Source organism: Barbatula barbatula (assembly GCF_947034865.1).
Source record: "Barbatula barbatula genome assembly, chromosome: 1".
Lineage (NCBI taxonomy): Eukaryota > Metazoa > Chordata > Actinopteri > Cypriniformes > Nemacheilidae > Barbatula > Barbatula barbatula.
In genome coordinates, this window is record NC_136766.1 from 31,643,707 (window position 1) to 31,657,607 (window position 13,901).

Here is a 13,901-nt window from a genome sequence, read left to right on the forward strand (position 1 = left end):
GTCATTTGGCCCCGCCCCTCTCGTTCCTAGTATAGCTTTCCCCCTGTGTCTCATTACCCACACCTGCCCATCGTTCTCTCCTTTGTTAGTCTCCCTGTTTAATGCCCTCTTGTCTATTGTCTTGTGCTCGTTCATTGTACATGTTTCCTGTCCTGTACGTAAGAGTTCCTTTTGTTTAAATGCACCAAAAAATTCTGTTGGACCAATAAAAATCATTCACTACTGAGATGTTTCTGTTTCCGTAAGGTATAACATGTGTTAAAATGAAGTTGCGGCTTCAAAAGCTCAGCAAGTGACAATCTGATGCAGTGATTTTCCTAACTTTTGCATACCACTGTATAATGAGTAGGGTTTGGTATTGTAATAGATTTTCTGGTTCTGCAAAAACTCATGCAGTCATTGAAAACGACGCGTTTAGTTGTTAAAATGACACAACTTTTGCTCAAGGTTCCCTTGTGTGGTTGATAAACAAAATTGTCTGTTCTCGGTCCTTAACCTTAGCAATAATTGGAAATACTCCCTTCAGAATTCCCCCTTCAAAAGCTCTGCCCTTCTAGATATGCCGGACACATCGGTGCCATTGATATTTACAAAGATATATTTAAAAAGATATATACAAAGTTTCAGACACAGAAACTGTAGATTACCAGTGATATTTCATTTTTACACCATGCATTTATTCAAGACAATGTTTCATAAATTAATGTAACATTTATTAAAATTTAACTTAAACAAAGAAAAGGTTTACAACAACATTATCATCTTATGTTACCTGGAAATAGACTGGATCAAAATGATATTAATGAATGATATTCCCACTACCAGTTGGCGGGCGGTGGGGCCCACCTAAAATCTTCTCAGGGGGCACAGAAATCCTTAGCTACGGCCCTGGCCATGAGCTTCAGGATAAGGTGACTACAGGAACAACTTAAAGTTTGGATGCGGTTTGAAACTTGGGTTTTTTTAAACTTTGGAGTACAAAAGTGCTTTAGTCTGGAAAATGAAAGTTACTTTGTTGAAAATACATATAAAAGATATTCATATTAAGTGTCACTTACACATGATTTTAACCCTTATTTTAAAACCCTATCGTATTCTGTCAACCACTCAATACAGTCAACAACTTGGTTTTAATACTTTTTTAAATTGTTCTCATAAAGTAACACAGATAAAAGATGCTTAAACAAAAAAGATAGTAATCCACTCACCACGCACTAATAATTATCGTATATAAAGTATTTATATATAGGTACACATACACAGCCACAGAAAAAATTAAGACAGCACCAGATTTTCATTACAAGACCTGTTGACTTTCAACTAAATTAAACTTCATGAGTGACAAAGCCATGCAAAAGTGAAAAACTAAGCATGACAAGAACATGAACATTCTTTTGGAACTTTTCCTAAATGCATGTACAAATATTACTGTTGTATTACTTAAAAAAAGTGAATATGAACTTTCAGAGCATCTTTCTGTTATAGTAGTTCACCGAATTAAACAAATTATAATTTTACCTAAACACATGCATATACCTATAAATAGTATATTCAAAAAAGATCTGTGAAATTGTCTCAATTTTCTGCGTGTGTTTGTGCGCACGGGGTAATCCTTACTGCACATAGTACAGCTACTAATAAAGATGTCATCTGGGTTGACAGAACTTATGATCAGTGGTTGGGAATTGTTACCATCTTTTTTGTGATGAGGGTTAAAATACGGACGAAGCGTTTCATTAAAGTCGCACTGAGTGAAAGTGTAGATATGTGACTGATTGTCCATATTATAGAACGAAACGAAAGCATCCTCATAGTCGACAAACACTCCCACCTTCAGGGGTTTGGTGGAGAGATGAAGCTGAATAGGAGGATCTTCAAAAGCTCCATATAGGTTTGAACCGCAGAGCACGATGGCCCAGTAACCCTCTTTGGGCTTGTAGAAGACTTTACCTCTCCTATTTGCATTTTCTCTCACTACACCGAGTTCCCAACTCGTTTTCTCCCCCACCTCCACTACCCAGAATGCTCTTCCGGATGTGATCTGAAGCTTTCCCAGGATTCCACCCACCAGATCGAAATTTTCGTGAACGTTTTCTTTAACTCTCACTGTTTTGCCATCCTGAGACACTTCCAGACTTGGATGTGCGGTGTCTGCATCCAGAATCACATCCACTGTGTAAAGAGAAAAATCTCACTTATGGAATTCTTGAGAGCTTAATAAACCAATGTAGCAGTTCAGAAATGTGTTCTTCTTATACATACCTGAAAACCTCTGAATTCTTCTAATTTCTGAAACCAAAAAGTTAAAAGACTTTATTCTTACAGTGGCACAGTGATGTTATTAATGATCAGATGGTATTTTATAATATATGCACTGATGAGCCAAAACATTATGAGCAGCCGCAGAAAAAATGAATATTGTCTGCATATGTCAGGTAGTCATAATGTTTTGGCTGAATTGTATATTAATATTTTTCATTATTTGTTTCTGGGAGGTACTTTGAAAATGTCATGATACTATCAGTGGTGCTTGCTTTAGTAACCCCACTCATTACATCACTACTCAAAAACATAAAATCTCACCAGAAGGGCAAAGCTTCTCCAGCTGAGTCCTAATAGAAGCCAATGTTGTTGAGTTTATATTTCTCATGGAGCCAAACTTCAGTTCAGTGTCAATAGAAACTGTTAAATCATGTTTGAATTCAGCAGGTACAGAAGGATATGACTGAAAGAGAGAAAATCATCACAACATTACAGAGTTGACCTGCTTATAGTATTCCTTTTTTAATTCTTACATGAATAGTGCATTAATATGGCTAATATACTAATACTAATTGTCATGATCCTGCCTCTCCTTGTCTTGGTTTTCGAGTCTTGTGGCAGGATCATGTGTTTTCTGTGGAGAAAGAGCATTGTTTTAGTTTGTCACGCCATGCTCTCTCTCCGGCGTCCTTTAGCCCCGCCCCCTTGTTTCCCTGTTAGTGGCCCATTAGTGTTAGTCTTGTCACCAGCCCTGGTCCATCTTTCCCTTAGTGTTTCATTCCCCTCACCTGCCTCGTGCAATCCTCCTGTTAGCTTTCCTTTAGTGTTTCATCCATGTCACCTGCCGCCACTCTCCCTGTGTCATCAGTCCTCGTCAGTGTTTCCCTTTATCAAGTCCCAGTTTCCCTCTGTCCCTTGTCGGTTCATTCCTCACGTTTACCCACCTTTGTCTGTCTTGATACCCGGCCTTCCATTGGAGTTACCGTGTTGCTGTTTCAAAGTTTGTGGACTTATAGTTTATTTATTATTCTGATTACCCTGTTGTTTTGTCCCCCTTGTGGGAAGTTTTAGTTTTCAGTCTAGTCTTGATTTTGTTCATATTTTCCCCATCGTGGGTCTTTGTTTTAATAAAGAGTTATTATTTAGCAAACAGCTGCCTGCGCTTGGGTTCTGTCCTATACATCATAACACTAATATTATAATTTTAATATTATATTAATATAATGAACTAATATTAGTATTAGTATGCGGCTAGCTATGGATTAAAGGATGTTTATGTGGAGGTGAAGAAACACCAGACACGATGCAGAAGCTAGCTGTGGATTATCCCCCTTATAACAGGGTCATTTGCCAAGTAAAAAGCTCTTATTGATGTTTTGATTAGAAAATAACCAGTCTGATCAAAATCTTCAGTTAATTTGAACCTTGATTCAACTGTATATATTCTTTTTTTTCACTGAATATAAACAAAATACATTTGCAATTGCATTCATAAATGCAAACTAAAAAAGCAGAAGTATGGCGCAATAGTCAATGAGTAATGAAGAAATAATAAAGAAGCAAAGAAACAACAGGGGTCTTTCCATTTCATTAATTCACCTTCCAGCAGCCTCTACCAAAGCAAATCCAACAAATGACAGGTCTGTTTCTGTTCTTAAGCGTGTTTATGGCAGTCGAATTCCAACTTGACTTACGACCTCATGCATGACGAAAGTGTCTCATAATGGTCAAGTGAAAATATACGTGACGAATCATTCAACGCACATCTAGGATGAGTTTGAGTAAATAGTGAACTATTTCAAAAAATGCACAAAATACAGAAATAGTCACTGACCTGGAGAAAGACGATGTCATCTTCCTCTTTCTTATTTTGGTTCAACTGATCGATGATTTCTTTATACCTCAGGGTTTCCTTTTGTATCTGCTGGGTTTTCACTGCCATCTTCTCAAGGCATCTTCTTCCATCCTCCAGAGGAGTCAGCAGCTCCTCCTCAGCTCTCCTCACAACATCCATCACTTCAGCAAAGACCTCCTTTATCTCCCTCTGCTCTCCGTCTATATGAGCCTGTGAGAAGAGAAGCGACTGATCATTCTGTGTCTGTTTATAGATTCACTCTCAGAAATATAAATATATATATATGAATTTCAAAGAAATACACTAACCTGGTATTTTGTGACAATGTTTTGAAGTTCCTGAAGTTTGTTTTCATTCTGGTTTATCATGCTTTTCAATCCTTCAATAGTATTTTGCTCTTCGGCCTGCAGAAACACACCAAACTGTCTGAGTACATTGATACAGTTTAAAAGCCCCATCAGAATGTAACCAAGCAGTGTTAGAGCCACATTTTGTGCTGATTGTATTTTATACAGTAGATTAGGCTTTTTATTTTACTTGAATTTACTTTAAATTATCATTTCATTAAAACAAGATAAATTCAATATTCACATGTGGACATTTCTATAAAAGGTTTATACCTCTCTCCTCTTTCTCTCTGTCTCCACAGATATGACATCTTCACCGGTCTTCACACATAAGGTGCAGATCAAGCGCTTGTCCAGTTTGCAGTAGAGCTCCAGAGGTCTGCCGTGGACACGACACGCCATCTCTTCCAGTCTCTCCACCGGACTCACCAGTTTATGAAACCTGTGGCTCTCCAAAGACTGATGGTCCTTCAGATGGCGCTCACAGTACGAGAGCAAACAGGTCAAGCAGGACTTCACAGCTTTAAACGGTCGGTTTTTCTCACAGACGTTGCAGGGGATCTCACCTCTCTCTCCCGTGCAGAGACTCATATCGGCCATCTTCACCTGGTGAAACTCTTGCAGAAGGGTTTTGAGAGCAGCGTTCACGCTGGGTTTGGTGGGGACAGGCTCCTTACAGTGAGGGCATTGTTGACCACTCTTGAATATGTGCTTGTACAGACAGCGCTGGCAAAAGCTGTGTCCACAGCCAGTGGTGACCGGATCTTTAAACAGGTTGTTACAGATGGGACACTGAAGGTTGTGAGGGATATCTACAGCTGTAGCCATGGTGATTAGGTCTGAGTTTACACCTGAGGATTTGAATAATAATATTAATAATAGTGGCTTGTGTAAAAAAAACCTGTTGGAGACGTGTTTTAAACAATGCATTTTATATTTTTCACATGTACCTGCAAAATGTCAAAAAATACTTCATTTCAAACCGAGAAGCATTTCAATTTATAGAGGATTACTGATACAAAATATGCTATATGTGAATATTCTGTAGAATTTCAGGAATTCATTGATAACTGGCTTGAAACCAATGGGATTGTCGCTGAGAACAAATCTAGTCTAGTCAGATGAAGTTGTACATTTTATTACATATCCCAGCACATATTGTGTTCGTTAATGTGTGTGTGGTCTCTAAAGAGAATAAGAAATACCACAAAGAAGTATTCAGTACACGGACACCCCAAAGACATCTAAAGAATATCAAATGCACACAACAAACTTGGAAATAATGGAACAGGCAAATAAATCTTCCAACTTGGACATAAAAAAATCTTAACATCACATAATCATGCACGTACACAGAAACACAGAAGGAAAACACCACAGTCCCCTACATGGTCCACCAAACAAAGTGCAAAGACTCTGGGCACAGGTGCCACGTAAAGTCCGTGAGCACGTCCTGATTGGCTCTTGATTACGTGGGCGGAGCAAAGTGCTACCTAGCTTGGCAGTAACACAAACACTATATAAGTCACTGCATTACACAAAAATAATAATAGGAAACCAACCCCTACCATTAGCACAGCAAACAATAAGAATTAGAATAAGACTGCGTTTATATTTGTCATTAACGTGGGGTCTCTGTGATCTGAACAGGCAGATCGGATCTTCAGACAATTGTTATTTCAATGTTGACACAGTCATGTTGAGATCGAGACAGTGGACCACGGTCAGAATCAGATACAGGCTACAATTGTTTGTACTACCAATCCGGAGTTATTAAAATGATTAGTGACCTTAAAGATGTTTTATTAACAACGGTCGGGAGGAGCACGTGCAAATCCTTACGCAGCTGCCAGCCATTAGCTATTACGTCCTCCATCCTATCAAATCAAGAGCTAACCCAATATATAGTTAAATCGCCTTACCACCTTCACTCAATATTTTTCAGTAGCACTGCCATAGTAAACACAACAGCTCGCTCACGTGACATTAAAAATAACTACACGCTAGTCGTCCTCCAAAACTGGTCGTTTGCACAAAAGGATTCCTAAATGGGGAAACTTAAAGAAGGTTTTTGTTGATACCGAGGCGGACACAACATATTTAAAGAGAAGTTGATCCCATATTCCGTCCCAATTGGACAAACGACCTGCCAGATTCCTTATGCTATAACTGCTTTCTCTGGTAGCATAAACGACAACGTCAGTTCCCACGAAAGGGCTGTATTTCGTCCTACGAAGTGAACGATTTGTTTCATCCAGTCGCTTATCAAATCGATTTTCAATGTCTTTGCTGATACCCTCACCTTTGTTTTCATAAGGCGTTCATATAAATTGCGTGTTCTCGTGTTTGAGCCTCCGCCGATCATGGTGGGTTAATTTTTCTGAACAACACCACATTGCTGGTCAACCACCATAGTAAGACGCATCGTTTGAACTAGCTACCCACGACTGTTTCCGAGAAATAACCTTGTCCCTCATCTGTTGTTTGAACCACATTGGTTCAACAACATAGTGGTTAATACAGTCTTTTAATTCATTTGTTCAGAATGACTGAATGTCATTATTGCTGTTAATATTGTACGCTGCATCTGGAAAAAAACTATTTTGCCATTGTATTCTTGCTCTGTCGTTTTATTTCAAGTGGCAAAATTCATAAATTTCCTCCTACGTCACTAAGCCCAGGGTCCTAGAGCGCTCAGGCTCACAAACACTTTCCACTAGGCCATGAGACTTGTAAATTATCAGAAAATGCCTGTGAATTTCAGTGAGGAAAAACTGTAGGGGTTCCAGAGCTGCAATTTTGTCAGAAAATTCTGCCTTATTTGTCAATGGCCTCTGCATGGAGGACCAAGATGTTTCAGAGTACTTTGAGCAGCTGATCCGACCCAAGCAGCTCACTTGACTGCTCCAAATGCCACTCACTGGCTTTTTAAATGAAATAATATACTGTCATACATGGACAAAACATTTATATTTAAACTTACGGAAATGACCACAAGATGATCTTGTGCTTGTCTATTGAAAATGGCGTGGCTCGCAAGCAGTGCGCGAAGAGTGCAACTGTCGAATGCACGTGACATCTCTTGCATAGGAAGCAAAGGTGTCTGAGAGTGCAAGTTTGAGAGTGCAAGTGCCGCCAGACCCTTCTCCAGCAGTCTGACAGGCTTCGGACGGACGAGAGAATAATGATAGCGGGCGGGTTTTTGTGAATTTGTACAGGTAAATATAGATGAACTGGAAGGATTGAGTTAACATTAACATTCCGATCAAAAGCGCATTTACGCTTGTCTTTGTTCAATTTGTATGTGGACAACATCCAGATAAGGTCGCATGTTAATGACAAATGTAAACACAGCCTAATATTCTGTCCTAGTAACCTTTTGCAATCTTATTATCAGTTATGTGCCAGAAAAGAACTGGTACTCCCGGTTGAGCCTGCTTTCTCTCAAGATATTTCAAGACACAAAGTTTCTTAATATAACTATGAATACAGCAGCTTTACAATCCTATTGACACAGCTGTTCACAATGTTAAATATCAACTGAATATCTATACAATATTATTGCATTTATTATGGTATTCTTTTACTATGTTTTTGTGTTCTATGTGTTTTGTTCCTTGTCTCCTGTTTCTTATGTGCACATTATGGAAAGCATTAGCACTAAAATTAAATATGGGCAAATGTTAGTGACAAATAATCATTTGCCAGGTTTTTGTATCTAAACGTTACCTTAGCATTATGAAACCAATGGCTTAGTGAGTTGTTTTGCATTTGACATAAGGCAAGCTAAAATTAAGATTAATTTGATCATAAAATCATATTTGGTTTTCATAAAACTATGTCACAAAACATAAACGACGCTGATCCAATACTGTTCTAGAATACTACACGACAGTGTTAATAAAATACAACAAACAGAACATTTATAATTAATCAAAATGTCTTATGACCATGTTGAAGGTTAAAGATAAATAACAATGCTGTTTTTACTATCGTGCAAAGTCGTCCTATACACAACAAGTTGCTTATATTGTGCAAGATAAGGTGGAATACGATCATATCCTGACTTCAACCACTTGCACTGGGTTGATCCACATTTTCATAAGTGAATTAGAAACCAACACCTATAAGTGAATTGTGCTGTCAATCACTCCTGCAATATATATCAGTATTACCTTTAAATAATGAGAGTTTATCATGAAACGACATCTTATTGCTTCAAAATAACGAGATATTAACGAAACATAATGACTTATTATCTAGGACTACCGAAGATATTCCATCTTCCAGATCTGTTTTAAATTTCTTTGTTCAGATGAATACAGAGAAAGATATTTGGATTATCTACTGAAGATTTAAATCAGTACATCCGTTTTAGAGATTAAGTTTGACCATTTGACACAGCAGTCCAGGGAATGAAGACCTGTTGATTCTTTTACATATCTCAATGTACTTCAGTAAAAGTCACACATAAAGGATCATAAATAAGACTTACCTTTCCAAAGAAGTGAATCTTTTCTTCAGTGTATGCCGTATCTGTCTCTCTTCTTTCATTTCCTCACAGTAACCACCCCAATTTTAACATTCATTTCACAGCACAAACGCCATTGGCTGACTATCCACAGTGGTTTGCATATTTCAGGTCAGGATTTTTAGGTGTGTATCCACCCCCGATCAACAATACCTGCTTATCCTTAGACAACTTCCGTCATTTTAACATTATTTTAACATCAATGTACAAAATAACATTACATTTTAATTTCTGAAAACCATCTAGTCTGTGTTTCAAAACTTTATCAATTATCAATATATCTCAACTCTAAAAAAAGATGTTTATATTTTGTCTGTTGGTCACACAAAAATAGAACTTGATGTAACACCATCTCACTTTTAATATAATTAGTATTTCCTATATTAGTAGCTTTCCTGTAGCTCAGTGGTAAGCGTGTGACGTCGAGGGTTCGATCCCAGGGGATTGCACATACTTAGAAACCAATGTATGGGATTATGCAATGTAAGACGCTTTGGATAAAAGGGTCTGCCAAATGCATAAATGTAAAATGTATTTCTGTTGATGCTCAATATAGGCCAACTGTACATCAGAACATTTTGGTTCGGCCCTCTGGAGATGGCGATCACTGTAATAGGTTTACAGTAATAGGGTTTGTGCTATAGTGCAATGCTTTTAATAAAGTTTCCCCAAATAAATGGTAGGCCTTTCTTTCAATTGAAATAAAAAAAACAAGATCATTCAGAGTACTCAATTAAATCCCTCACTGGTTTGCATTCAATAACCGTGACATATGGATATCAATTCTTTACGTAGGTACACAACCCACATTCACTGTGCAAAAATGTGACATTTCGCTTAAGGAATCCACTTTGTAATGCGTTACAAAATATCAACGGGGCGGACTGGGACAAAAATTCAGCCGTGGCACTGTAGCCACACCATCCATTAATTATAAACCCAAAGTACATTTGTGTGTCACTGTTTTTCCTACCTCTACCACACTCCTTTCTGTCTCTCCTAGGCCTACCATAGCATCCTTCCACACAGCATTGGTACTGGAAGACCAGAGTTTTCTGGCTGTACTGATTCCACCAACAATTTTTGTTGCCTCAAAGCTTTGTTTAATTGATTTAACTACAGTACACACGGACCATTATTACTAACGCATATCCCGCTAGACTTTATACATGTTACAGGGCTCTCGAGTCTCACACATTCACACAGTGAGACGCATGCATTTTAGTCTTTTCACACGCTCACTTGTATTTCTCATGCTGATAAAGAAGTGATAGCTTATTGAAATGGTGAACTGCTATTTGAATTAGTTTTAGTCTTTTTTGCGAGCGAAACTTGTTTTCCCGGCCCTTGATAGCACACGTACATCTGGCAGATGCTGTTTGCTCATCTGCACCACATATCGGGGACGTCTGGTGTCAGATGTAATATAGACCTTTGGAAGACGTCTGAAAGATGTTTATGATTTAGAATGGATGTGCAACAGCTCTTTCTAAGATGTTAAGCAGATTTTTTTACACAGCAGATGTTTTCCAGATCTCCAGATCTTTAGCAGACATCTTACACGTGCCTGTGGTATATGGGGCTGCAAACTAGATGCGGACTAGTGGATGCCGAATCCTGTTTTTTACACATGCCATCTGCGTGTCTGAGTGAATGAACTGCATAGTTTAACGTGGATTTGTCTTCGTCTGCGCTTCATGAGGACACGAACACACAAACTTCATCTCCAGGACTGTTCTGAGAGTTTATATCACATTCAACATTTTATTGTTTGAGTGAAGAAACAGACATACTTAAAAATAACCGTCTTCAGACAACCTGCCAAAATAAAAGGCCGCTATTTAAAATTTTTTTAATAAACTAAAACTAATTTAGATAAACTAAATGCACCATGCATAAGCTGAAGTTAGTTTGAAGTTTGACCTTTGAAATTATTCTTTCTATTTTTATTAATGTTTCTTATTTATACATTTGTATTATATTGCACTTTGAATGTAATATGGTAGTGTAATGTATTCAATTTGTTAACTTTTCACAGTTATTAATGTATGCAATTTCAGCAGTAACATTTAAAGCTTTTATATAAAGAAAAAGCTTTTATTATCCGAATACCTGATTAATCGGTGAACAAATCAGTAGAATACTCGATTACCGAAATAATCGATAGCTGCAGCCCTAGTGTGTGCCAACAGATTTTACCTTTTTAAATCGTTTAAAGTAATTTATTATTTACATTCATGAATTAAAGTAAGCTGAAGTGTTGCTAGTGTGTGCTGCATGTGCATGCGTGTGTGTGTTGTGTAAAGGTGTGTGTATGACATTAGAAACTGGCAGCAACTGTGTCAGGGTATATCTCTCTTCTGTCTTCCTACCTCTATGACACTTGACCCTGCTGCAATAGCTGAGCTGTCTGCACTGGGTCCAAACACATTCTAGTTTTGAATAGATGAACACAAAATTCAGATAAGAGAGACCATAAGTTAGTCAATGGCTTATAATACCTCATCTAACTATTGCATTAAAGTGCTTGAAAAAAAGCCTATGTTCCACAGTAGGATTAATTACATAATGTTACCTATACAGTATATCCATGTGTTCAATGTTTTATTTAAATATTATGACATATTTATTCAAAGTAAAGTTCATTACATATGTCTACAGTGCTATGTCTTTTATTCTAGATTTTTTATGTGTACAGAGCTATAATATTGCATGAAGCCTACAGCAATCTGGTCAGTGGTCAGTTGTGGCCTAATGGTTAGAGCGTTGGGTTTGTGATCAGAAGGTTGCCAGTTCAAATCTCAGTGCCAGCAGGTCATGACTGAAGTGCCCTTGAGCAAGGCACCTCACCCCTGATTGTTCTGCAGTAATGTGCCACTGTAAAAAAAAACTACTTGTAAACTACTTAAAAGCGTCTGCCAAATGAATAAATGTAAATGTAAATGCAATCTGCTTAGTAAGCAGTGTTTACCCTGAATTACACCTTACTGTATCTACTGATATATCAACCATGCATTTCAAGCTTAACCAGTGTAACCAGCTGTGTTTTCTGTTCCCTATCAAAAGCTACTCTCAATGCTGCGTTTCAAATGCTTTGTTCGACCAGTTGTGAAGCACGTCAAACACGGCAAAAACTATTTGTTTTTTGTCTTCAGGTTCTTTTGTCTTCAAGGACCGCTTTGTGTGCATGTGTGTTTTTACATAGCGAAAGCGTCAAGACATAGTGTAACGAAAAGTAGGGCTTGTTGTATATAATGCCCCGGCACTTCTTCGGATAGGGCGGAGGACGAGACATTCCTAGTTTCTGTGGGTTTGGAGAGCTCTGCTTTGGGGCGTTCCTCTGGCGACGCAAAAACGTTGGACGAGCTTGGGGCGGTGACGAATTCAGTCAACCGTCTTAAGCTCGACTGACCGCAGGAACAAGAGACCCACAAGCACTGAAAACTAGCAGACAGGTATCTGTCGGGGGCCAAGGGGACGAACCCAAAAGTCGGGATCTCCACGCCGAGGTATCTCGGTCATGGCAGAGACCTCATTCCTCTAGTGTTTTTGTGATTTCAATATCAATTTATTAGACTGTTGTTGGCGCGAGACCACGGGGGTACACGATGGTTGGATTGGATTGGATTCAATCTCTGAAAAAGCCCTCTGGGGAAGGCTTTTCAGGTAGCTGGTCAGGCTGGTGCTGCCCTGCACACCATGGTGGTTCTGCAGGCATACCAGGCTGATTTGCTGCACGACATGAGCACTGACGGGGTGATTGACAAAACGGCATTCGCAGAACTACGCCGGGGCACCGTGCCATTGCCCATTCTATGGCTGCTTTAGTGACCATGGAGAGACACCTGTGGCTGAACCTCACAGGCATCAAGGACCGGGACCGTGCGTTCCTCCTTGATGCCCCAATCACGCTTTCTGGACTGCTTGGTGATGCGGATAATACCATTGTCACCAGGTTCCGGGAGGTGATACGCCACAAGGAGGCATTCGTTAGATATCTCCCCCGTCCCGCTCAAGCGTCTGGAGTGTCGGCCACCCACTCCGTACCAGTTCCCCAGTCCCAACCAGGCCCACAGTCTCGGGTGGGTCCGGTCTACCTGAGGCGTGAAGTCATCAAGTTTTTGTAGTGTGTCACTGTAGTTGAGTGCCCTGAGGTCATGGGAACTTTGAGACTTTTATTAATCTTCTGTCTCATCTGTATAACGTGGCCTGACAAAGGCACAAGAAAGCATTCTGTAACTAGAACTTCCCAAACAATTGCTGTGTGTGTTTTGACAGGTATGACATTATAGCTTTGACATCTTGCTGATCGCTCTGATAAATTATACTACATCCGTCTTTTATTCTATGATCGATGTTTGAACCTGCCTGGTAAAATATGTTGTTAATTTTGACTCATTCTTGGCTTGTGAAAATTAAAAAAATGTAGGTATAAGTACTTGATAGCAAAAGAGCAGGTGAAAAAATAGTTAATTTGTCGATGTTAGTTGCATTGGATCCTTATCATTTTTTCACCTGCAAGTAATGTTGAAAAATTTTGATATTTTAACAAATCACAATTTTAGTAATCAGTGTTTGCTTTAGTAGGGCTCTTAACTCCTAAAAAACTTGTGCATTAATAACAAAACAGGTGTTTAGAACTAAAGTTGTTGTTGGTTACTGTTTGTAATAGGTATCAAGCTGTAATTATTAATGCGACTCATTCAGATAAGTAGATCAACTCCAATGCATGCTGGGAGTCATGACTGAGTTTGATGACTATAGCTGTGTTCAATTAGATAGGGTTCCTACGCAGTGTTCACTGTTCCCTACTCCCTGAGCACAGGATATCCGTTGAAGTGGACTTCACTGACAAAAAAAGGTTTAGTTAAAATGCCCTGCAACGTCACCAAAGGCAATGCTTGCA

At 38.8% G+C, this 13,901-nt stretch overlaps 1 protein-coding gene across 1 annotated transcript; it reads right to left on the minus strand.

The window, feature by feature from the left end:
* Nucleotides 1-665: 665 nt before the first annotated feature.
* On the minus strand, nucleotides 666-9,016 carry LOC306894974 (E3 ubiquitin-protein ligase TRIM21-like). Its single transcript, XM_079457846.1, has 7 exons — nucleotides 8,960-9,016; nucleotides 4,738-5,315; nucleotides 4,426-4,521; nucleotides 4,097-4,327; nucleotides 2,584-2,725; nucleotides 2,263-2,289; nucleotides 666-2,172 (listed from the first exon to the last, which is right to left on the minus strand). Exons 2-7 carry the CDS (start codon nucleotides 5,290-5,292, stop codon nucleotides 1,490-1,492), a joined length of 1,734 nt encoding a protein of 577 aa, XP_079313972.1. The 5' UTR covers nucleotides 5,293-5,315; nucleotides 8,960-9,016; the 3' UTR covers nucleotides 666-1,489.
* Between the last annotated feature and the right edge of the window lie 4,885 nt (nucleotides 9,017-13,901).